Source organism: Brachionichthys hirsutus, chromosome 4 (assembly GCF_040956055.1).
Source record: "Brachionichthys hirsutus isolate HB-005 chromosome 4, CSIRO-AGI_Bhir_v1, whole genome shotgun sequence".
Classification (NCBI taxonomy): domain Eukaryota; kingdom Metazoa; phylum Chordata; class Actinopteri; order Lophiiformes; family Brachionichthyidae; genus Brachionichthys; species Brachionichthys hirsutus.
The window spans coordinates 6,159,123-6,185,356 of record NC_090900.1 but is presented as its reverse complement, the minus strand read 5'-3'; the positions used below and the strand labels follow the sequence as shown (position 1 = coordinate 6,185,356).

At 39.7% G+C, this 26,234-nt stretch overlaps 1 protein-coding gene and 1 non-coding gene across 2 annotated transcripts in view; one reads left to right on the top strand and one right to left on the bottom strand.

Annotated features, from left to right (window-relative positions):
- The window catches only part of grid2 (glutamate receptor, ionotropic, delta 2), a 275,340-nt gene that overhangs the window by 29,209 nt on the left and 219,897 nt on the right, over window positions 1-26,234 (top strand). Inside the window, exon 2 of the mRNA XM_068738374.1 lies at window positions 22,749-22,904. Coding sequence (XP_068594475.1) covers window positions 22,749-22,904 — 156 coding nt within the window. The remainder of the gene's footprint in view (window positions 1-22,748; window positions 22,905-26,234) is intronic.
- trnae-cuc (transfer RNA glutamic acid (anticodon CUC)) lies at window positions 16,669-16,740 on the bottom strand. Its single transcript has one exon. It is a non-coding gene; the product is annotated as a tRNA-Glu (tRNA).

Sequence of the window (26,234 nt, the reverse complement as noted above, 5' to 3'; positions counted from 1 at the left end):
GACACAGTAGCAATATAGTTAAAGAAAATATGCAAAACTATTATAGCAATGGAATAGTTGACAGATGAGATTCTTTAAAATCTGTAATTCCAAATTTTAGTGATATTTACAACATGAGCAGGAGGTTCAGTGATATTCACATGGCAGCTATCTTATCCTCATGCAAAATTTATTTTCTATCAAGTATGCTTTTAATTTTAAGGCTTCAATATCAAAGCCTTGAACCTCTAAGGGGGTAACTGTAGGGTGGGAAATTGAATGAATCATGCTCTCCTCTGCCGCATTGGTGCTTTTAAGTAAGTCGGGCACTTAACCCTTAGCGTCTTTGGTGGAGCATCCCAGTAGCCCGCAGTAAAAGGCGATGGGTTTCTTCCAATATGTGTGTTGTTGTAGCCGACACTGAAGAGGGAGCCAGTGTAGAACAGTTTCCTCAAGATGACATTGAGGGATTAATAAATAGTTAGCTGCAGAGAAAGGATTTAAATTTGCTGGTTCCTCTGTAAAGAGGGTCAGATGGTGAAAGCAGCCACTTCACTATTACATCGGAAGTGTTGATTGTTTGTTGGTGCTCCACAGCCACTGCAGCGGAGAGTGAAAATCCATTAGATGAGTAATGCATTAGGATACATGCACACAATGGGGATGCATATTAGTATGCATCTTTACACAGAGTTTTTTCTTATGGAAGAATTTTTATTGGGAAATGGATTTCCGAATAAAAATAATAAAACAGTATTTCTGTCTGCTTCCTGAGCTACAGTATGGAAAGGGAGACAGAGAGAGTAGCATAAGGATAAGGGGAATAAAGCACATCTCAATACAGCAATCAGTGATTTACGGGAAATAGGTCAGGTAGGAATAAGACTGTAAAGAATGCATGAGCATCTCACAATGAAGCCAAATTCAATACAGTATTCAGCTCCACACTCAGTTTGTCTTTAATCACCTCAAGTGATGCAGCTGTGGGGAGTTCGCGTTTCCCCCCCCCCCCCCCCCCCCGAGTAAAAAGAATTCTGCAGAGAAACTAATAGAGATCACACCACTAATGTACCTTATAGGTCCAGTCCAATTTGTTACTCTAATTAAATGTCATTTGAAACTTTATTCTTTAATCCTGCCACTGACCCGTTAACAACTCTAAAATTCTTTAGCTCTTTTTATTTCCTTCTGTTGCAATTAACTCGATAATTGAACAAGATGGTCTCAGCCACATTGAGCTTGCTGTTGTACACCATTTTATTTTATTCTGCACGAAAGATGAAATGCTTTTTTTTTTTTTAAAGATATAAACAACATAAATCAGTAAGTGGATGATTTTGCTATAGAGATGCTAACGGAGCCTGTACGGAAAGTCAGCGGTCCTTGTGGATGGGTGGGTGGTGCAACACTTGTAGGCTCTTGACACATCTCATGAAGTATTAAATACTTTATTATTTAACCATTAACTTCAGTTCTGGTTGAGCACATGTAAATAATTTTGGAATTAATAACTGGAACTGAAACAAGCGGGATCGAATTCAGTTTCTATCCCATCTGACTCAAAATACGTATTCTTAGAATTAAATGTGTGTGAGAGGGAATAAAAAGCGCTGTTTGAACACTTTATTTTGTGGGATCATTTCAAAGGACTATAATAATACTCATGAAAACACAGCTGTGTCATCTTGCATTTCCCTTTGCAGCCAGAAACAGAGAAACAATTAATCCAGAAATTTAGAGCACCACGTTCAGCACATTCATTTATTTTATGCAATTTAACTAAGAAAGCAAAGAAAGACAGGAAGATAGTTTTGTTCTTTCCTTGTTACAATATATTAAACCACATTCTTCATCTCGTTTCTTTTAATTAGTGTGATTTGGGACACAAGCGGTGAATAAATTAAGCCACAAAAGTTTTTCAAATGATTTATACTGACCAATTAATACTAAACATTAATAACAAAAGTGTTTGTTTGTGTCTGTTTTTGATCCACATGCTGTTTTTTTGTGGTTTGTTGATGCAGAGGGGGGAGACGGTAGTTCAAGGTAGTCAGGAAATGAAACCTTCAGAAGAGTGTGAAGACAAAACTCGGTCTCGAGGGAAACGGCAGACACGATATGAGGTTGAGAAAAAGGACGGCATTTCTGAAGTACCCAGAGACGGATAAAACAAAGGTGCAGAAAGTCTGGGATGGGAAGGCAAATTGTAAAACTTGGATTTTTAAGGGCAAATACTGTCCTTACTGAATACTGAACCTTCACTGTGTATTTTGTTCTATATTGAACAGCAAACAAACAAAGATTATTGAGCGTTTCTTTGTGGAGATCTCAAGCAGGGTGATTTATCACTGACTCAAGGGTCTGCCAGGTAGCAAATGCTCAAACAACCATGGGTGTGCTTTTGAAACGAGGTGGGTTCAGGTGCATTGGTGGTCCATTCTTATTGCATGGCAGTAGAACTATTATTTAACGCAGCCTCATCCTTGCCATTGTTAATCAGAATGATTATTATTATGACTTGGCTTGCATGATCGGTGGACTGCAATTTGCCTGCACTCTAGGTCTATTGCACAAAGTGTTGCGAAGCAGCCCTCCTTCCCACACCAGTCAAGTATCCCTGCATGCTCACATGATTTGGAGAAGGCATGAGCGGAGGGGCCACTGGCCAAGGACCACGTACGTATCCCTTGGCAATAATCTGGATATTAACATGGAATTGCACCAGGTGCAGGCACATCTGGCTTTTAAAGGGAATGGGAGATGACAATCTGATTCAACTAGTGCATCTATGAATATATAAAGATCGAAACGCAACGATTTTGGCTCTTGAGCCTTATTTTTCACACAGACTATGTTCAAAAATAAATGGTTGTTTATATTCTAATTGCATCTGCACCACAGACCATCATTTAAACCCGAAGTCTTCATTAGGGATTGCTCTGTCATTGATGCCACTACTTGTCCTTTTTCTTTCTGTGCTTTTGCTCCCTCAAAAAAAAGCGAAGCCTGGCAGGTAGCCTTTCTTTTCTATATAACCTTAATTCTATCTATGGAGTAGACATAAAACTCAAGCCTGTGTTGCAATACTGCAGTCTCTTATATGCATTAAAATTATTTTATTATATAGGCTACTTTACCGAAGCTTTAGTCCTCAGAAGATGAAGGTGACATGCCTCAAACTCTTTAGGGAAAACTAATGATTGAATTCACACAAATAGGTTTAGCGTTGATGTAGCAAATCTTTGTGAATAGCCTGCATCAGATCCTCCACATGTCATACATATAGTGGGTCTCATATGTTTAGAAATGGAGGACTGAACAAATAGATTAAGTTTGAGAAGAAGGGTTGAAGGTAGTTTGAATGTCATTCATGATAAATAGATGCTTCTCCAGTTATGGAAGACAATTTATTTATTTTTTTAGTTCTTGTTTGTTTTTATTTGGGAATATGCCAACGGTGAAGAGAAATAAGAACAGACCAGGGCTGCAAGGAGGCAAAGGTTGGCTGTTCTATTTTTTTCACTTATTTATATAGTCCTCTGTCAATTGGCTGATAGTTAATCAAATGTTAGGGTGTGTACATACATAGAGGTGTGGTTGTACACCTATAGCAATAACTCGTATGGTGTGGCAGGGCATGAGGTGTGCCTGCTGCTCCAGAGTGAGTCATCACAGCATAAAACACATTTACTGCCATGTCACTCACGTGGGCATGAAGTGGGCCGGCACAGATGTGGCGAGATATATGTAGCGAAGATAAACATCAATCGAGATCAAAGAGAATAGAAGCAGAGGAAGTGGAGGGAGAAAGAGAGAGGGACACTGAGGAAGGGTTTCAGAGAAGAAGGTGACGAGCGAAGGAAGAGCGAGCTGAAGGGAGCTAGGGGGGGGGGGGGGAAATGGGATCAGTGCCAAAACTGAAAGTATATTAAGAGAGGAATATAACGTGTGAGGCCTGCTGACTGTCCTGGTCTATGAAGTTAATAAACTGCCCAAGAGCAAAGCATCATGGTCATCAATCATTCAAAAATGGGATGTAGCAAAGGCAGAGTAAGAAGAGGAGGGGGGAGTAGAGTGGGGCAGGGGGGGCATAAGTCAAGGTCGGATGGATGAGAGGAGGAATTAGACGAAAATGGACTGTAGGCGTTAAAGTAAAGGTGTCCTCATCCTACAAAAACTTCCTTGGCTTACAACAGGAAGCATGCGTTTTAAATTAATCACTGCGAACATTTCTTCCTGGGTTGGAGGAAGGTTAGAGTTAGCGTTTCATCTTCATCATCTTTCATCAGCATCTTGGTTGATGGCATCTGCTATAATTTCCTTCCGTCTCAACCTTAAACAGCTGCAAGACATCACTGAGAAAATGTTGTTTTTGCAGAGATGGACATTAGCCTCAGTATCAACTCAAATCTTTCAGTGTAATCTGAGATGAACCTTCACTGTGTATTTTGTTCATTTGAGTGCGTTTGCCCCCCCCCCCCCAGCTCCCTTTCACTGACACACATTAATTGTCTTCTATAAATCTAGGTGGAGTGCCAGTTGATGTAATAAGCAGCAGTGTGGAGTGAATAGGTGGAAAATTAGCATTAAATTGCAAGTCTTGCTCTGAGTCTGAGTGTCATTTTCTGAGTAAGAACAACATGGCTCTAATAGTTTATGCGGTGAGTTCGATAATGAAGTAAATGTCTGCAACTCCAATGCCTCTCCTTTTTTTTTTTTTTTGCCTCTCCTGATGCACCGCTCCAAGTGCTTACCGCCTTACTCTGCTCATGATGCAGCCGCACACCAATACCTGCTTCCACATCAGAATGGACACACACATTAAGCTGACATTAACCGATAGCATGCTATTGTTTCCAATAAATGTACGAGCAAGTTTTAGTTTCACACTTACAAATGTTTTAATGTGTGCAGGTCGGTTAGGACGACAGACACGGGTTTTTAGTAATTGTTGTGAAAAAGCTCGATGGATTGGCTGTTTAGAATGCAGACCTTTGTGCACAATGGTAGTGAAAAAACTGCTGGCTGAGGAGAGGGTGGAAAACAAAACAATTTCATTAGTGATTCTCGAGGCATTTCCTCTGGACCGATGCCGCTAGTTTACCTAAATTGCTTCTCATGGATGCATACTATTTACAGCTCCTTTCACCAACATGTGGCCACCAGCCAGCGTAATGGAGACACTGAGTTAATCACAAACTGACTCCTCTTCTCATCTTCAGTTTGGAAGAAATCCCCACAGCATCTTTATATCAGACTGGAATGTGTCGTTTCCTGAATCTCGTCAGAATTCTGTCTTTCCTTGGCACAAACGAGGAGAGAGGCTGTTAATAAATTGAGAAATGGCACGCAACTGTCTCCATTCCTCTGTCTTCGATCTCTTCCTCTCCCTCCTATCCTGTCTTGACCAGTACTCCATCAGTGCACCTGTGTTATTCTCACTGGTGCAGTCTCGGCCTTCTGGTTCATTATAGTGCAGGCTGGTGGATGCTTGGAGGCCGTTACGGCTCAAATGGCTAGTGATGGAGACAGGCCAATGGGCCATTGACTCTCTGGGAGATTATTTTAGCATGTGTCTCTTCTCTATGGATAGTTTTCAAGCACATTTTTAAGGCTTTGCACATTCTCTTAAAAAACATTGTTGGTCTGTTTTTGCTTTTCAGCTATTTGTTTATTCATCTATCGGTACAAACAATGACTAGAAAAGGGCCAGCACTAGTTAAGTCTTGTGTGTTTGTGTGCGTGTGTGTGTGTGAGAGAGAGAGGCAGAGAGAGAGAGGCAGTCTGAGCACATGGTGTGTGTACACTTCTGTACGAAACATTGTGCATGATGTTTCTTTCCTCTGTTTGCAGATGCTGTATGCGATTGGACACGACCACTCAAAGCCGTGTGGGATAAATTTAGCTTGTGCTAACGCCCTTGGAGGCCTCTTAATAATTGAGAAGGCATCTGCTCCAATTAATGTGGCCCTCTAAATGGAATCCCTATTTAAATTCTCCCTAACTGGGTCACTCTCTTTCTCACTCTTTTTCACTCTCTCTCTCTTCACTCCCCTCTCTGAGGTGCAGTAAGGAAGAAAATGAGCTGCCTTCTACTTTTAAATGGTTTTTGGGGTTCCTGAAATATCATCTGGGATTTTTTGCCTCAAGCCTCTAGCACACAAGTTTTGACTGATTTTTTCATGTAGCTCTCCGTTGAATGAGCAAAATAAGAAATTGGTAATTTCTTTGAACTCTGATTTGGTTAACAGATAAAAAACAACAACTTGGGGCATACTTGACCACTTGGGCTTATTATGAGTGAGTAAGAAGTTACTTGCCTAGATTCTGTTAGACTGCTGGAGCTCAAATTGGGTAAAAAAAAAAGGACTTCTGATATTTAAATTTAGGATTACCGGTAGGTGTATTTGATTAAATAATATTCATTTTAAACATTTGGGCAGAGATCCAGCACTGATGATAAATAGTGTTTTATGATAAAAGTTAGTTGGATTATAAAGTAAAACTAAAAGTGTTTTTATTTTTCATTAAAATGTTCAGTTCAGCTTTAGGATGGCGACATTATAAAACCTCTGTGAAACATGGCATGAAGTCAAAACGCATTTGAATGCTAAGATAATGATTTGTAAAGCTTCAGTCCAAAATAATCTCAACATCTTGGCCATGTTGAATATGCAAGTTCTTTTGAGTTCATTTTCTTCACATTTGTAGCTGTTCTGTCTCAGTGAGCTTCTCTTGCCCTCCCCCTGACTCATTTCCCTCTTTGCTTTCTGTGTAGTTCTGCACACTGACTAATTGTGACACTCAGCTTTTCCTCGCTCAGTCTTTACACGAGCGGCGATTGTATAAAGCTACAACTGTTGTGCAATCCACAGAGGACTTCCTGGATTTGGGCGATCCCCTCCTGAGTCACAGACAGTTTATTCTCTGTGTCATCATAGCTTTGTGTTCTTGCCTTAGTGTCACTCTACCTGTGCAGTACACATTTTCACGTCACTTCCGTTGTCCTTCTTTATGTCTGTGCGATTGTAGAATGCCTGTATGCTTTGTGTGTTTGTGTGAATCTTAATGGTTAGTGTGCCTACAGGTGTATGTGATTGTGCTTCAGGGTCAATCTGGTGCTAAAAATAGTTCTCTGGGCCATAGTGACAGGGAGATCAAGTGTGCAGCTGGAAGCTGACTCGTAGCGCTGGACACTTCCCTGGACGGTTGGCACTGTTCTTCTAGCTTGTCCACTGCGTTCCCTCTCTCCACTACGTTCACCTCTTACCTCATCATACCTTCCCCCATCCTCTTCTTCTCTTTGCCGCAGCAGCATTTTCTGCAGCTCTCCTAGCATCTATACCCAAGTGAAAATCAGTGCAACTCACTCTCACCCTCAGCACACAGTCTCTTGGTGTAGTTTATCTTAGTATTTATTGTTTTTTTTATTTTCTTATTTTTTTTTTTTAAGTGTTGCCTCTCAAACATGGGACAAGACAGTAATAGCATATGCAGTGCTGATACAGTAAGAGATCAGTATAATAAGGGGAGTAATACCTGCAGGTTGTGGCGCAGAACATGGGATTTATTTGTAAATGAAATTTCAGAAATCTCACTCATATTTCAATCTACAATTTGTTTTATGTTCTCACGCACCTTCTGGTATAAGTTGTTATTTTCTTGGCTCACCTGCAGATGCCACAAAGTAACACAAGTGAACAAGGAACTCAGTAGTATATTACAGATGTCAAAGCTCTATTTTTTCACCTTTATCGAGGATATATTATAACATTAATTTTTATGATTGCACCAAATGCCCATTATCACATTTCAGAAGTGTGTTTTCGACTCTGCTCCATTGAAATGGTCCACCTTGATGGAAGCCGCATCAAGCTGCAAAGAACAGATCAAACCTGGCAGGACATCAGGCACAGACATGGCACATAGCATCCTTTCAATTTATAAATATAACGCCGTCTAGACTGATAGTTGTAAAAACTAAGCAGCTAGTCATATTGTGGTACAGACGGAATCAGCAATTCGAAAGAAATTGGGCAGGCTTGTTTCTAAAATGCTGATAATGCAGTATGGAGTTGTGCCGAGTATGGAACAAAACGGAATCACAGAAACAACATAGAACTGTGCCCAGTGGAATTAAGGCATTAGACGGTAGGAGCGTCCAGGCTGCCCACCATTCTAAGATTTATTGAAAGAGATTTTCATTTTAGCTGAAATAAGCTGTTTTTGCTGCACAATGTATCAGTGATGGCCAAATCTTCACAGCATCATTGCATTACATCTGTATTTCTTTTGATCTATTTGGAATCCCATTGAAAGAAAACACTTTACAAATTAAACTTGGTGTATTCAGGTATTATATTCTGAATGGATAAATGTTGGCAGATGAGATGACAAGCAAACAGAGGGATTATAATAGCGAGAGAAGGAAGAGTGGATGAGCTAAAGGAAAAGTGAAATGAATGGGAATCAGAGTGAAAGAACGTCAAAATTTGGGCACGAAAGGAGAGAAACGGAGAGGGAGAATGTGTGTCTGACATGAATCTGTCTGCTTGTGTCACACGAGGTTGAATATCTTTTCATGTCTGCTGTGCCGCAGTGATGCAAATCAAAAGGAAGTCCTAATCAGAGTTTAGTATTCCTTCCAACCCACATCTCCGCATAATTCTGTCTCCTATCCGTGTGAAACCTTAGACAGCAAAAGACAGTGAGCGAGGTGAGCCAAGTAGCTGCAAGGGAAGACATGATGAGGTTGAGTTGAGGAAACTGCCGGAAAGTCAGACTCGGTGACACAGATGGTTTAAGATCAGAGCAGAGGGTAGAAAAAACCACCTGTCAAAGACGGGGCTGGAAAAAGGAATGCAAGAAGAATATTCCCTGTCGGTGCTCCAATGTTATATGTGTTGTTTTTTAATTAGTTTTGCTGTTGCTTATTGAATATTACAAATTTGTGGTAGCACAAAAACATGACTTCCCACGAACATCCAAAACATTTGCATGAGTTCAGAAAAATGTTGTTGTGGTCAGGATTGTGATGCAATGTTTTCCAGTGAATCATTATGCCACCCAAATACCACAGAGCCATTAAAAAAACACACATACAGAGTACTGTGTTGGTAGTAACATGCATTACATTGTACTGATTTTGCTCTGTTTCAATGTATCAAATTCAGTTAATTAATACAAAAATAAAATCATACCAGGGGACAATATGGTATATTTTTCAACAGATTGCAAACAAAATCCAACAAAAATATCTGAGAGTCACATATTCTTAATTTTAGTATGCAGGTAATAAAAAGACCAATAAAAACCATCAAGCTCAACATTTTGCTTCGAAACACCATTAAAGTTTGACAGGCCAGCTGCGATTTCTGACCTGATGTCTGTGGTGCAATCACAGATTCAGTTAATCACATAGAGATTTGATCATTACCTGAACATTTCTACGTTTTTTAAGATGGCGAAGAACGTGCGCTTCAAAGAATGGCAGGATGTTTGGCTGTTTGTTATCCAGACAAGGCATGACTGCCTGCAGCCCCGTTGAGTTCTCTGTGTAATGAGAACACTGCCTTCTTTGAACACACATGAATGCGTGCACTCACGCTTACGGAAACACTGACCCACTAACACACACATTTACATGATGAGGAGATCCACGAAGAAACGACTTGGTATATATGAAGAGTTTGACACTCACACACACTCACACACACACACATACACACACACACACACCCCTGCAGCTGCTTCCTCTCCTGATGACATAAATATGCAAATTTACACTGAAGTACCTGCTCTTACATACTGCACTCACAGATACAGCACTCGGAACCACACACACACACACACACACACACACAGGGCCACTCAGATCATTACTGAACTGGCAGCACCATTCCACATGAGCACCTTTGCCATTACAACAGAGCAGAAAGGAATGTGGAGGTGGCTTAGAATTAATGTGCATTGAGCCTGTTCTAGAGGCGCTTAACACAAGCTTGTCACCTAATTTTGCTCAGAGTTGAAGGTGTGAAACCAGCACAAAACACAAGTCATGGTTTGAGAGTAAGCCAGCCTGTACGTTAGAAGCAAATGTCCTCACCACTAATAATATAAGAACTGTATGTGTGTGTGGTTTGAACAGTGTGTACATCTTAAATTATTTGACTGACTGAAATCAGCATCTCCTTTTCACCTCCACAGACACCAACGCACGCACAGACCATCGTCAAACTCCCAATACTCCCAATGGTCTGCTTAAGCCTCACGGCAAAAAGCTGAAAGTGATGCAGTTGTTGGAGAAACGCGACAGACGCCGCCCTAGAGTTTATTGGACAATCTGGAAATCAGATTGGCCAATAAACTCTATTGTTACTGAAACTATACTGACTTTGGTGCCTGGAAATACTCAGCAAATACTCATGCTAAGTTGTTCGAGAAATTTTCGCAGGAGATGTTGTTTCCATGCCTGGAACTGGGAGCTTTCCAGGAAACATCCTTAGGTCAGACAATTATACTCTCACTATCACCCACACTCCTGGAGGCCCCTGTGCCAATGCTCTTACGACGGATTTGAATGAACCTGTACTCTCCAGGAATTTCCTTCTCCCATCATTTTAGTTTTAATTTTTATCTCACAATATCTAATCCCATTCTGGCTCTCCCTTCAAGTTGACAATGCTTCCTTTCTTCTTCTTTTTTTTTTTTTTTTTACATCAGCGGCTCATCCTTATTTCCCCCTCACTGGTATAGCCATTTTTCCATTCTGCTCTACCTTTGAGCTTCACCCCGATCCCTTGATTGTGTAAAAGGAGAGAGAAGAAATCAGCTTTGCTGAGTTCCTTACTTCTATCATGTGGTTCTTAGATCACAAGGTTCAGTTTGTCATCCATCGGGAGGTCTAGAGAAAAACGAATCTCTCCTGGGCAAATGTCCGGTGTTGCTCCTGCTCTCACTCTGTGGTTACTCTTTTCACACATCCTCATTAGATCTCCTCCTCGCACTCACCTGCCCTTCTCGCCTTGCCGATACACTGCCAGTCAAAAGTTTGAACGTACCTTCTCACTCAATGGTTTTCTTTAGCTTTTTTTAAACTCTTTACATTGTAGATGTATACTGAAGACTTCAAAACTATGAAGCAAGATGTATAGAATCATGTAGCAAACCAAACATGTGACTGAAGTCTAAATATGTTTGATATTTTAGCTTCTTCAGAGGAGCCACCCTCTGATTTGGTGACAGCTTTGCAGATCCTTGGCCTTCCTTCGATGAGTTCCATGAGACAGTCACCTGAAAGGGTTTTTCTTTCCTTCTTAATGGGGTTGGGACCATCAGTTGTGTTGTGTGGGAGTCAGGTTGGTTACATATTTGAGAGCCCTATTTTCATCAGTCCATCATTCCTTGTGTGATGTCAGCCTGGCAGTCTGCATGAGCCTGCTTTCTGTATTTTGGTTAGTTTAAAATGATAATGGATGAACACATTTACTAATATCCCACCTTCTGTTAAGAATCTGCGTGGCGTATCTGCTTTGCAATGTGATTTCCAGTTATGGAGTGACCACTTACACTGTCTCATTTGATTTCTTGCTTCATGTACTTTTGCCTCGGATGACTTCAGCCCAAGTCTTGGCTGGAGTTGATGCTTGCGGTATAAAACGGGCCCTGTGCCCGTAAGAGGCATCATTAAGGAAGTTTGTTTGGGAGTCTCTGCAGCTGATCCAATGGGTTTATAACGTATCCGGGGCAGAGCGTCAGCCAAGTCTGTGATGTGATGCTCGACATTTGATGTAATCCCATGAAAAAACGTGTGCCCTTTCTTAGCAACTTGTAGAGTTGCTTCTACAGTAGATAATAATAATGGCTTGCCTTCTGTTTTTTTATCGTGACGTCCTAATGATTTATACCGGTAAGTATCTAGGATTTACTTTTTACAGCTTTTGGCAGAAAAAATGAGGATATCAGCAAAGTAATGTAATTATAGTGGAAAGCTAGAAGAAAGCAGCCTCTGTGTGATTAGAGAGCAGGAAGTGTTTTACTGTCATTTTATTTTCTATGGGAAGGGGTTAAATGGATTATACTAAGTGCTAGACTTGCTGTGACTGACAAGTGCTTAAACTAGAACACGAATAAACTTCTATTTTGCGATCTCTATTTGACACTATGAAAAGGGCGCAGTTGGTAGCGGGGAATATGTCTGGCTTGCCCACATGGTTTTAATAAAACAAAAAATCTATTTAGAATTCAAGAGTGGACCTGCGGGTTACGGAGCAGTAGCTCTCTTCCTGCTTCCGTACAGTGCATTCTGGGTCTAAAGGGGTCCGGTTCATGTCTCACTCCTTTACCATCTTTGCCAAGCTTCTCTTTTCCAGATAAGTTCATTTGCCGTATTTGAACTTCCTCTGCGGAATAAGCGGTTAGAAATGAAATGAACTTCCTCTGGTTGATACGGGACAGAATTTTTCAAAGCCGCTCCTACACAAATGGACGCCATCTTAATTTTATGGAAGGTTTGGACTCGAAAGAGATTGGTGAAGCAGATGCAACCCTGGAGTAATTTGCATGTGGTGCATAGCTGATTGCTTTGGAAATACACTAATCTCAAAATGAATATGCGTCTCATAATTGCGTCTGCAGATTGTAGCAGAAACAGCGCCCTTGTTTTTTCTATCTGTATTGCTTTCACTGGTTATTTTTATTCATGGGGCTGAGTTTCAAAAAAGAAAAAAGTGTATCACATGATTATCCCCTAAATTATGAAATGGAGAATTTTAGGATTAGACTGTATTACTCCTCTGTAGCATCCTTCTCTCCATCTTTCAGCAACCCCTCCCACCTCCATCAGTCCTAAATTTTCCACACTCACTCAAGTGTGTTTTTAATGTGGGTGAGTAAGTGTTACAAGGCTGTAAGATGAGAGTGCCTTGTTTCATGTTTCGATTCCTCCGCTCTTACAACACAGGTTGCTGACACTGACCCTGTCCCAAAAGCCCTACGGGGTAATGGGAACAGGAGTTCCAACAATGAAATAAGAATTTATTTTACTGTTTAAGTGTAGGAAATCGCTAAATGATGCGCTCAATTAGATTTTACAAGGGTGAGTCAAGCTTAAGCATGAAATCATTAGCACCACCTACAATCAGCGTTACATAGTTAGGTGCACATTCATGCAACAAATCAGAACATTTATTTCAGCTATCTGAGCTTGCCCGTGCTAAATGCAATGGGATGCAGGCTGGACACCATCTGCAGTCACCTCGGTGTGTATTCAATTTAAGATGGCTTTCAATGCTCTTAGCTTGTTTCAGGATTATTCCTGAACAATGGATTAGTCTCACTGCTGCCTCCTTATTGCCCTAGGTATTAGAGCTTGTGTTATCATCTTGTATATCGTATGTGCACAGACAACAATGAGCAAGACTGTGATGTCAGTTCCCCTGAGGGCATTCTGCCTTTGTACTGATGAAATGCCTTTCTGATGGGCCAGGGAAGCAGTTCTGACTGCAGCCAGTGCATCAAGGTCAATTGTATTTTCCACAATGATGTGGTTGTTTCCAATTTTAATGACTGTATTATAACCTCACATCAGATGGTGCACATTGAATTAATTTAATGGTAGCTCTTTGAATTACATCACACTAATAAAACCTGACCATAAAAATGTATGAATTTGAAAATATAATATATATATAAATGTCAAATATATATCTCAAAGCAACAACCAGGTAATAACTTGTTGTTTATAATGGGTATATATATATATGTGTACTGTAATATTAAACTGATATTTAGAAAGGTATTATTGGCTTTTATGCAAAAGTATCCATCCATAATATAATGGAATAACATTAATGTATTAGCAACTTGATAAATATGAAGAAATGTAGGTTGAAGTTTTCACAAAATATCACACGATCGCTATATTGCACTATCCAAATACCATCAAAATCATATTTTTTCTGGGCAATAACCCTGACTCCAGACACACATATGCTGAATTTCCATTGATTTCAACATCATATTAGATTAAATCAAACATTTATAGGCATTGTGATCATACAATTATTCCTGAGTTATAACCAGTATTTCACACTAGCACATTAACCTTATTTTAATTTCTGATAGCTGCCTGTGGAACCACCCCCTTGCCACTGGCCATTAGGCAAACAGGGAGAGAGAATTCCAAAAACACTTTCTACGATGTGAGAAAATGAAGATCAAGCACATCTTCAATTAAATTTGAACTCAAATGAAACCCACAGGTAACAATAAATAGCCGGCCATGCAAATATTTTGAATGCCATCCACCCACCGTTTCATAAGCAGGGGAGTGTTCTTGATATTGGGTCGAGTGACTCACTCAAACGCACTGTGAATATATGGTAAACACATGGACATGAACTCACCGCCTATGCATCATTCACACCGCTGTGTGGGTGTTGGTTCCTGAGGGCCACCCTGCCTCGTTGAATAAAACAACAGCCACTTGGAACTGCGTGTGTGTGGGGGGTGCATGTGAGTGTGTGCTGAGGGGTTGTGCTGACATGCTGACTTTTAAATGTACTTCTTTGGCAGGCAGTATGGCAGAATCTTGCCCTGGCTGGTGTGAGAGCCTCTGCCCACAACTGTGTCTGCATTCATACATGTTAACCTAGAAAAAAAATGCATGTACCTGACAAGCAGCCAGTATAAGTGAATGATCATCACCAAGAGATAGCTTGAATCACACAAACACACACACACACACACACACACACACACACACACACACATTCTTTCATTCGTCCTTCACTTGCTGTAGCAAAAATAAAATATCAACACTCTCTCACCATATGTGTTGAAGAAAGATTGTGTATTCAGTCTCATGTCATGTCAGGGATGCTAATTATTTTGTGTCCGTGTTTGATTGGCACAATTATATACATTTTAGTGCCTTAAGGCGAAAATCCAAGTAATTAAAAATACAGTTTGTACTAGATATCTGCATCAAACTGTGGATTGACTTGTATGTGTCGGAGCTTTACAACGACACTATTACCTCCCTATTTACCTGATACAGAACTGTATACACATTTAAACACGGGACGTTTCACATTAAGTAGCTTGTTTTACAAGACATTTGTTTGAATACTACAATCCCAAAAGAAAGACATGAAGCAAGTAGAGTGCGCCACATTTCTTTGCCCTATCATCTTAATCACTTCTGAATTTTCACAGGTCAAACCTGAAATAATTTCTGATTATGATAAATTATTAATTACATTCTCACTCTGCGGACTCCCAGCACACATCACCTCTTTGCAATCCATCATCCATGTCCTTATTGAGATTGATGTCTTGTCTCTAATGAACATATTAATGCAACATGAGCATTAATTAATAGCCCATTATTACCACCTGACCCCACATTAAAATACAGTCTCACAGAGTGTCATAGTTTTTTTTAGGGTGGGAATATTTTGTGTTCATGAGTGCTTGTGTGAACGCGTCAGTGAGTTGGAGCTTGCTTGTGTGACCCCTAGGATTGCCCATTGCTAATAGGTTTGCAGATGGAGAGCTTTATTATACACTTTATGACTTTTTAACTGACTCACTGCTCACTGGTAATGAACATGGTGTGTGTGTGTGTGTGTGTGTTAGTAAAGAATATGAGTGAGGTGGATGCAGGTTTTGAACAGAAGTTATTTCAGGGGTGTTTATGCATTGAGAACCCATGAAGGGGATATGGCAAGAGTGAGAGCTGCAGAGGGTTAAAGAGTGTGCTAAAGGACTCGTGAGTGTGTGAGAGAAAGTATTTCAGAGTGAGAGAGCGATAGATGGATATAAAGTGTAGGGAGAAAGGGAAAAGAGTGACAGGAGGAAAATGAATACAACTTAAGTAGTTTTATCTCTTCTTTACTGTACATGGGTGGTTGAAGGAACAGAATCAATTCAAAACAATTTAAATGAAAGGGAAAGATGTAAATAAGATATACAAGGGTAAGGCTCAGGTCAAGGAGCACAAATAAGGTTAACAGTCCAGAGTCGGCTACCATCAAAAGGTCATTGGTGGTCTTGATCAAGGCTCTTTCTGTGTGGCAGGTCAGAAAGAGCCTGACTGCATTGCTCAAAAGGATGATTATCTGTAAGATGAGAGCTGACCGCAGCGGCAGCAGTGCTTTTGTCTGTGCATTTTTGAGAACAATGGTAGATTAGAAATAGGCAAGTTTTGACGTTGCAGTAGCTTCGTCAAGAGGTGAAGGAACAAGGTGGAAAGTGAGGGTGGACAGGAGTTTAGAAAAGAAGATGATATGATTTGACTGTAAATGGTTAAACAGGACCAGGGAAAGAATATGAAAGTCACATGGTGTAAAAACATGTCCACTCTCAACAGGAGTGAGACATCAGATGGGGACCCCACAAATTCATTCTTACCTGAAATATAATGTAATTTATGATGTGTACAAATATGGAGCTTGTTTGTGCTTCAGGCAAAGTCCTCCCAAATGCTCAGCATTAATCAGGAGAGTGAGCTGATGATGATGAATATATTTATTAGATAGAATGTTAGAGTACAAGTACAGTCACACAGTAGCATGTATTACAGTACAAATAAAGACAAACATCCTGTCTAAGAGGAGCATTTCAAAAAAGCCCTTGCGGTCTTGTTTCCGTTGAAAGTCCTTTGTACATAAGTCAAACAGACAGCGGTTCCCATACCGGGAGTTGAACCCAGGCCGCCTGGGTGAGAACCAGGAATCCTAACCGCTAGACCATATGTGACCACGCTTAGAGACTCCAGGTACTTGGAAAAAGAAAAACGAGTCCCAAATTCTTACCTTTTATAAAAATGTTAAGAAAAGAGACCAAAGCTTTCTTGGACAACAACAGCACACTTCATAAATGGAAGTTAAAAATGGAGCACATTAAACCATTCTGGAAGCGAGTGCACTGAGAAGGGTCAAAGAGTGCAGCTGCCATTTCTAGTTCTTGTGGTGTGGCTGTATATGATTTCAGGCAAAAATACAATGATGAAGTTAATGCATTACGCAAGTAAAAGTACCTCAGCTTACGAATTTAATCCGTTCTGGGAGTAGCTTCGTAACGTGAAAACTTCTTAAGTAGAGACGCATTTTGAATGTAAATGCACTAATCCGTTCCAAGCCCCGCAAAAGTATGATATTTTTTTAATAAATCATAAAAGCGCATCAGAACATAAAACAAATACATGTTAAAATTAGATTACCGCACAATAAACATAAAACGAGAGGCACATCATGTAAAAAAACCAAAGAATAAAGGAAATAATAAAAATATTAATTTACCTTTTAGCTGTTATTTTTTGTCCTCTTTGTTTACTGGTCCTTTGCGGTGTTTTCTGCCTCGCGTTTCTTGAAAAACTGATCCAATGACGTCTGCTTTTGCTGGCTTTTGACAATCCGTCGGAAATGTGCGAGGCAGACGTCATCATAATGAGCAATAGCCTGACTTGTCAACACTTTTTCCGGGTGACACGAGGGGTGTTAAGTCTTTAACCTCTACGGATGGTCGGAAGGAGGAGACGGATTCAGGAACAAAACCTTTCTTTAATCAGGCGTAGCCGGTCACAGAGCTACATGCTACATTTAGCGCACACCACAAACTAACGTGCCTACGTCATCACGTAACTACGGCATCAGGCATGGACCAAATACATTACAAGGGGGACACGAATAGCATGCTGGGATACACGCATACGCAACGGGTTGCCAGGCAGATTTTAGGCGATAGCCAATGGCAGAGCAGCTACGAGCAGCTATTTTTGACTTCGTATCCTGAAGTGAAAATCGTAACGAGAGGTAATATTTTCCCATTCAGATACTTCGTAACCTGAAACTTTCGGATGTAGGGACATTCGTAAGTAGAAGTACCACTGTACAGTATTTGGGATAGTAGAATATCTTATGGAAGAGAACAGCATATTCTCCAATACATGGTCTATGTGTGAAACTTAGGACATTGCATTAGAGCAATAAAAGCATCAAAGGAAGCATGCACCGAATTAGACATTAGTAACGTGAGGATAATTATGCAGAAACAAGGGGGATAGATTTTAAGGCACAAGGGGAGAGATTTGAAGCATTGGTGGATCAAATCGAGAAGAGAACATGGAGAAGTGGTTATATTCAAGGGAGGGAGGGAGGGAGGGAGGGGGGGCAGACAGAAACAAATCAGTCAGGAAAAAGGTGAAAAACAAGCGCCATGGTCAGATGTAGGTGGAATAAGAATGAGTTAGGAATAAAGTGACAAAGACATATGGACTGTTTGAACAACCAGAGCTGCAAAGCACATTTCCTTTTTATTTAATCCAAGTGTTGATATGAAGGAAATTTAAGACGAGACAAAATGCGGCAATCATTTTCTTCTGCTTGCAAGGGTATGTAGATTTATACATCTTGCACATCTTGGGCTATTTAGAAAGCAGGCTACCATCACCCTAATCATCATTTATCTATACCTTGCCTCAGGATTTGCTGTATTTTCTCATCTGGCTCACTGCCACCAGCTCCACACTTTAAAGATTCCAGGCAAGCCTGGCTGGACAGGAGCTGAGTCAGCTGTGGTTTGCAAATGGCTGGACGTGACCAAAACTGGCCGAGAGCTGACATGATGAGAAACGCAACTAGAAGAACAGTGTCTGCCCTTTACTTTGAAGCAAAGGGCAAATGTGCACTCGGGGACTGTATGTACATGTGTTAGATGAATTGGACATATGCAAATTGTGTTCAGCTTCTGATGAATGAATGGAGACACAATCCAACTTTGTACAGTTTAACATAATGTTACAGTAGGTCCTGACAAAGAAAGGAAACAGGCAAATTCCTTTCTGTAACATAAGGGAAGCAGAAAATGAAATGCAGAGAGAAATCAACATGCAACATCCAGCAGCAACCTTGACGAGGCTCTGTGTGACTGTAGAAGACTGGACTGCAACTAGACGAGGACCATGAATTCTCCCTGGCTGCTTACTTTCTTAAGGATGGAGCAAATTAATGTATAGAGAGCGGGAGGAGGGCTCAGAACCTGTAGGAGGAGAGCCATTTTACCTGCAGAAACCAGAGGCTTTGTTCCATTCATTATGGGACGGCAAAGATCCAAAGACAGTTTTGACCTCTTAGAAATGGTTCCCCATAATTTCCGAATGGAAAGTTTATGCTTTCTAACATCTATTATCCAACATATTATTTTGAAAAATATACACATCTATAAGGGTGTACCGACACGACTAATGAAACATTAGATACCCTTTAAATACAAATAATTGTTGGTGACAAAATACATAAAAACACAACTTCTTCTTGTTCTTGCATCTCTGCTGTAAATAACACACTTTGTCTATGTGTGTGTCGACTTTTGACACCACAGGACGATAACCTCCCTCGTTCATCACCATCATTTCTCAGTGCCATGCCAACCTTGCTTTCATCATCACACTGAGACAGCAACAATTTGGTCCAGCCTTGTCATAAATCAGTGATACTTCACCTGTGGGCGTGTGTGTGTGTGAGCGTGTGTGTACTACATGTCCCTGTGTTCATCCATACTCGTCATCCTTGTCTGTTTCTTTATCAACTAAAATTTTAAAAGGTGCATGTTTGTACGATAAGAGTGAATCCGCTCTATGGAGAGGCAGGAAAATACTTAATTTTTCATGACCACCACAGCATCCCTTGTTTGTTCCAGTATTATATGGCTTAAAAGGGCAAACTACTTATTTACTGTTTTATAATTACCATAAACAATCCAGAAAATTAATACCAAGCATTTGACCATTTGATCAGTCTATTATATTCCTGGATGCTGTACCTTAACAAACTGACCACTGTTGTTGATGATGCTGTTATGGAATAGTTTGGAAATAGGTTGGTGAATTACTGTAGTGCCGCTACCCACTGTGTGTATGTGAATGTTTGTGTGTGTGTGTGTGTGTGTGTGTGTGTGTATCCGCCCTTGGGATGTCTGTGCAAAGCAAGATTCAGTGCTTTTATTTCCTGGTTGACTTGTGTGATGACGTTTGCCTTTGTGCTCACAATCACATTATTAGATTGGAGCGAGAGCCAGGATTATGTGTGTTGTGTGTGCACAATTCCATGTTTGTCTATTTTTGTGCATCAGCTCAAAGTGATGCTGTCCTAAAATAACAGGCAGAGAACAGCAGCACTCACCCATCCTCCTTTCAATACACACCACTTTTCCCTCTGACATGCATTCCTGTATGCGCTGTATGCAGTCTTGTCACATAGTCCATAGTAACTACTAAATACAGGTTGAATGAATGACCCAAAGGTTTATGTAACTTTAGACAGAAAAGGATTCAAAGTTTAAAGTTTATCTCGATCACAATTTAGTTGAAAAAATAAATAAAAAATCTTTTTCTGTTTTTCTTCCTTCTGACATAATACAGTATCTTTACTGAGACCATCTAAACCTTTAGGCTGATATCAAAAGTAAAAAGTGATCAAAAGTTTAACATTTATTAGAACTGTTTTCATACAGCTAGAATTTTTCACTGCAATAAGAAGTAAGCTATTTAAAAATAAAAATTCAAGTAAAGTTCAGCTAACCTTACCGTGGGGTATTGAAGTTTTACTTGGACAAAGTCAATAGTTGCTATAACGCCTTATTTGAAGTCCTTCCAGCTGACATCTTTCTCGTCCGTGATGAATAACACTCCAGGCACATAAAACATAAAGACAGAGAAAAATGTAAGGGGTTAAGATGCCTTTCAATGAAGGGAAATAATGAGGGGAAGAAGCTGATGGTGACAAAAGGGAAGATGGTTGGTGTGTCTGAATATCTTCTCCTCAATGTTCAGGCCAGTTGACCCTGACAACACACTAAGAGCAAGATATTTCAGAGATATAAAAAATAAAAAATACATACAAGTTGAGTTGTGAACAGAACTGTGTATAAAACACACAGTATCACTGATAACACGGTGAGGTTACTGACTCATTGGGCTTTTTCTATTTATTTATTCCATTATTATTATTCCATTTCAGTTTGAATGTTAGTCTCATTTACAGAGCACCTCACAAGTACTCAAAACAGACATTGATTGATGTGGTCCCTATTGCTATTTATGTTTTGTTTCCATGGTTACAAATTAAAGATTACCTCATTCTGGGAACAGAATATCAAATGATAGTTTCTGTAGTGAAACTCAAATGTTATCATTTTGGTTATTGAACATTTCAGCGAGCACATTAATTTAATTTTTTCCATCTTTTTAATAAGCTACATCCTGGTAATTTCCTGCTTGTTTGTTTGTTCATTAATTTCTTAAGTTTAATTATCTTCCCATTCTTTGGATACTTTGGCAAATATAAAATTATTATAAATTAAAGATCCAACAATTGTTTCTAACCTTTGTCAGGTTCTGGTCCAAAATCATAGTTTAAAGCCAGATACTTTATATCTTTATCCTCTTTTCTCCTCTGTCCATTAATTTGACCTCTAGACACAACCTAGCATTGTCCTTTTGTGTTGCAGAGCTAGTTTAAAATGTATCCGGATCCCTCCCCAGCAGTACCGTCTCAAGCAGCTTGGAACCACATTAATAATGAATCACTAATGGAATAGTTAATGAGTCTTTGTGTTTCACTCTTTATTGCTTTCTCTGGGCCTGTTTGTCTTACCTCATCTATACTGCATGATTTTAAAACTACCAAGAATCAATCAGTGGAAAAATCAGAAGGAGCAAAAAAAAGAAAGAAATCAACTGGACTTCTTTGAGTTTGGTTGAAGACATCTCATCCAAGAGGCTCCTTCAGTTCTAAAGATGCATCGAGAGTCCAGATACGTATACTCCTGTTGGAGCAGAAAACAAACAAAGGACCTAAAAACCAAGACAATAAGTCTTGTTGCCATTCATAAGGGAGTCGTTGTCTCCCACCCTCAGGTGAGCTGTTTCGTTGAATTGCACCCAGGTGTGGCTGGATGCTGTGGATTTTGGGGACAGAGGTCAGTACTGCATTGTATGTTGCTGATATATGGCGTCTTAATCCTTCCCCTCTGTTCAGGGATGGTTTCTCCAGTTTGACAAATTGGCTTCTTTGACTCCTCTCGCAAACCATCTGTCTTCCCTGGATAAAACCTGGACATTACTGTCCTCAAAGGAGTGTCCTGTTTCTTTCAGGTGCAGGTGAACTGCTGAGTCTTGTTCTGAGGAGTTGTCTCTCCTGTGTTGAGACATGTGCTCGTGGAGCAGTTGTGTGGTCTCCTCAATGTCCAGTGCATTCTTCACTGCACTGGACAGCAGACACCACGTTGCTCTGTTTGTGTCTGGGTGTTTTGTCTTCCGGGTGGACCAGCATCTGTCTCAGGGTGTTGCCAGCTTTTTTACAGGATGTTTCTGCTGATGCTGTCATATCCACATATATTCATGTGGTCATAAGTCAAGTGGTCAACTGTTGAATTAAGAATTGAATGATATACAATGAATGCCAATTATTGTATTGCATCCATGGGGGTCTTGAAACTGGCCCCAGTTGAATACAGATTTTTAGGATTTCTCGTGTTAATGATAAAACTGGACCTTCTTTCTTAACTTCATTGAGGAACTCAGCTTGTCATACATGATTAAATCGAAATTGCCATGTAGTTGAACCCGGGGACAAAGCTGAGCCTCAGAAATCATGTCTGTGTGCTTTTTAAATGAAGCTTTCTAAATTAACGCATTTCTGTCTTTCTGTTTCAACACTGAGTACTAGTTTCCTCTTTTCCTTTCCATTTTCTTTCCTTGTTAACAGGTGCCATATTTGATGAGTCGGCACGAAAAGATGATGAGGTGTTTCGCCTAGCTGTGGCCGATCTGAATTTGAACAATGAGATCCTGGAGACAGAGAAGATCACCATCTCCGTGGAATTTGTTGATGGGAACAACCCTTTCCATGCTGTACAAGAAGGTAGGATGAAGTTTAAGTCAGATATTTAATGGTTTGTTCTCTGTTGGTACATTCGAGTAAGTGTGTTCAATACAAAATGACACAAATAATCCGACACTAACTGGCTTTCAGTGGCTTTGCTTGTCATTTCTGGTCCCTTTATCCCTGACTGATTAAACTCCTACAGGCCTCCAGATTGTCCACATTTTTGAAAGAGTCAATGAATACTATCCTGTCTTCCTGTGTGCCTGGTACTGAACAGACTGTCTGACTCATTTCCCTACCAGTCTGCCTGCTGCTCTGTCTGTTTTCCCGTCTGTTTGTGTAGTTAGCTGGCTGATGAATTGATTTCCCATCTTTGTCTACTGATAACCTGGCAGCCTGGTACTTCAGCTGTCTTTGTCACATGTATTATGGTTTCTATTGCTTGATACCATTTTAGGACAAAAGCAATTCATTAATTTGGAAAATGCAGATACTGCCAAGGTGGCAAAATCATTTCAATGTACGTCTGTGGAATTACACCTAATAATTAATTATAAACTATGCTATGATAAGAATTATTACAATTATCTCTCACAGCCTTTTATTCTGCTTGAGAAACATGCTATTATATATTAAGAGTAGGTGGTTGGAAAGAGCTTGGTTCACTTCAGATGAGGATTAATTGTTCATCACCAAGCTTAAAAAATAAAGCATGATGTAACAAATGCTGGCTTAGAGAGGAGGCTAACATGCAGTTAAATTTCAGTATTAGAACACAAAGGGAGACGCAGCAACAGGTCAAAAGAAGCGCAGGGGGAAATATGGACTCTTGGGTTATGTCGTAGGTCTCAGTACATTATAGAAATGCATCCAAGCTGATGATTAAAGCAATGAAGTTACTATCTCGTGATGATACTTTGGAGCAAGTGTATCCATAATTAACCTGAACTTGTCAGTGTCAAAGTGTGTTTGAAATTATTTACTGTGTTCTCTTGCCTTAGAGTTTTGTGTGTGATAACCAGTAATATGCAAATTAACTGTAGCTCTGCGCTTGTCACTTACATTCACATTTCACTCCGTGCACTATATTCCCCCATCTCCATAGTAACCAGACGTTACTTAGGGGCTTCAGAGAGCCATGCAGTAGATGTGTGAGTGTTCATATGTAAGAGTGTGCCTCTTTGTGTCTCCATCGATTACAGCAATGAGAATCCTTTAATTGGATGAATCTGTGGATGGATGAATCTATGGATGGGGGTGGGGGCCATGAAAAGACCATGAGAAGGAATGAATCAATAATTGTCTGAGCTTATTTTTCAACTCCACTTTGTCTGGACACAGAACCCTTTTTAAGCACATGCTGCTGCACACATCCAAACACACTTCATTAGATTCATCTACCGGCAGAACATGGGGACCCTGTCAGAATCTGACTGCTTGTTAAGCTCCTATGCGGTCTCTCCTTTGAGTCAAACTATACAACATGTGAGTTTAATTATTTAATTTCAATGCGTAAATATTGTGAAGATGAAACACACATGACATCTAAAAATATGATAAATTGACTCACTGATTGTATAGATGTATTATAGAGTGTAAATGAGGGAAAAGTCTAAAGTTTTCTTGACTGAAACATGAAATGATGTGACTTTGCAGTTTTTATCTGTTTTATGGAATCTGTGGTTGTAAAAAAGAAATCAGGAAAAGAGGCTGCACAAAAGATCAGCACCACGGACAGCGGCAACCATCACACTAAGACAGAGAGAGCGGTTTCCAGCAATGGAAGATGCGGCGACCAACGCCTGTCATTTACTAAGCACTGAAATCAACTTTCACATTGCACATGGTTACTCCTATTGTATGGCAAGAATTACAACAATACACATGTCTTTTAAATGAAGAGCTGCTAAACTCTTCAATTTGCAGAAAACCCCCCAACTGATTAAACAAATACATAGAAATACAAATACAAAGGGGTCAAATCCAATCAACATCATTTAAAATATTTGCTTGTATTAATGTGATCTGAAATATTATTGAGAAAATGATTCAATAGTGTTGAAAATGAATTATAGCTGCTAATGCAAAATCAAACGTGTATGAAAATGATAATTTCACTCCATTTTGTGAAGTTCTTAATTAACGTTTCAAGAGTTTAAAGTGACTGAAATATAAATTTAGATTTGCCATCTTTTAAATGTATCTATTGTGACAGTGGAACACTGTTATTCAGAGGAATTATTTTAAATAGTGCCAAAGTGGCATGAAGCAAAAAGCTTTCAGGGTGCGAGAAACACTGGACCGTGTGAGTGAGATGGAAATAACTAAGGCAGACATTGTCATCTTGATGAGTGCATGGCAAACGGTAAACATTAACACGAAACACGTCTTGTTTATTTGTTTCAAACAAACAAACAAACTGAGAACTTGATCTTTGTCGGGCATTTTGGATTCGTTTTTCCTCAGAACATATCTGAGTTAGTTGAGGTTCCCTGATCATTAAACATTAATGTGCAGTTTAAAAGATGGTGAAGACCCCCCATCCCTTTTGGAGTATCAGTTTGGAATCTAAACGCACTATAAATGCCAGTCCCAAAAGTCAAACCACTTAATTGGAAGCAAGTATAACATTGAGTGTTTCTGGCTAATAATTTGTTTTACTGCATAACACGGCATCTGGTTGTGGTAATTACTTTTGTCAAATATTTTTTAACTCTGTTAATTGTTGAGCACTATTCAGCTTTTGAATTGCTCTACATTGTCAAGACATCTGTTGTGTGTGTGCTTTACGATTGATCACTGGCACATTTGTGAATCAGGAATTACCATCAGGCTGAGGAGGGAACAACATGCGTCCCGTCCCTGTAACGTGTGTCTTCAGCTTGTAGAATTCCCAAATCTGTCACTTATAGCCATTGTTTTTTTAAAGTTATCGGCTGTCTAACGGTTTCATACACCTAAACGTGGCTTAAAGGTGCAGAGTGGTTGATAATTAATTGTAGTGGATAGACATTAATATTGGTTTAAAAGCTTTATTATATTGATATATAATAACAAACATATCAACTCATAATATTTAACGTTGACCAATTTCTGCCAATAAATGAAACATTAGTTTGAAATGTGCAGCATTCTTAAGCAACTCCACATTTTAATTCATACATTTTTCATGTGCAGATCAACACAACGAAAGGAGCATGTCTCTTCGGAAGACAGATCTGAACTCTATTTTAGTAGCTATTTAGAAGCTCTGGTTACGTGTGTGGGAAGAGGAATATTCAATATCATTGATTGGCTCTAGAATCCTTAGTCATTTGCTTAAAATGTAATGACTTTTATCCAAACTAAAACAGATTATGTATATAA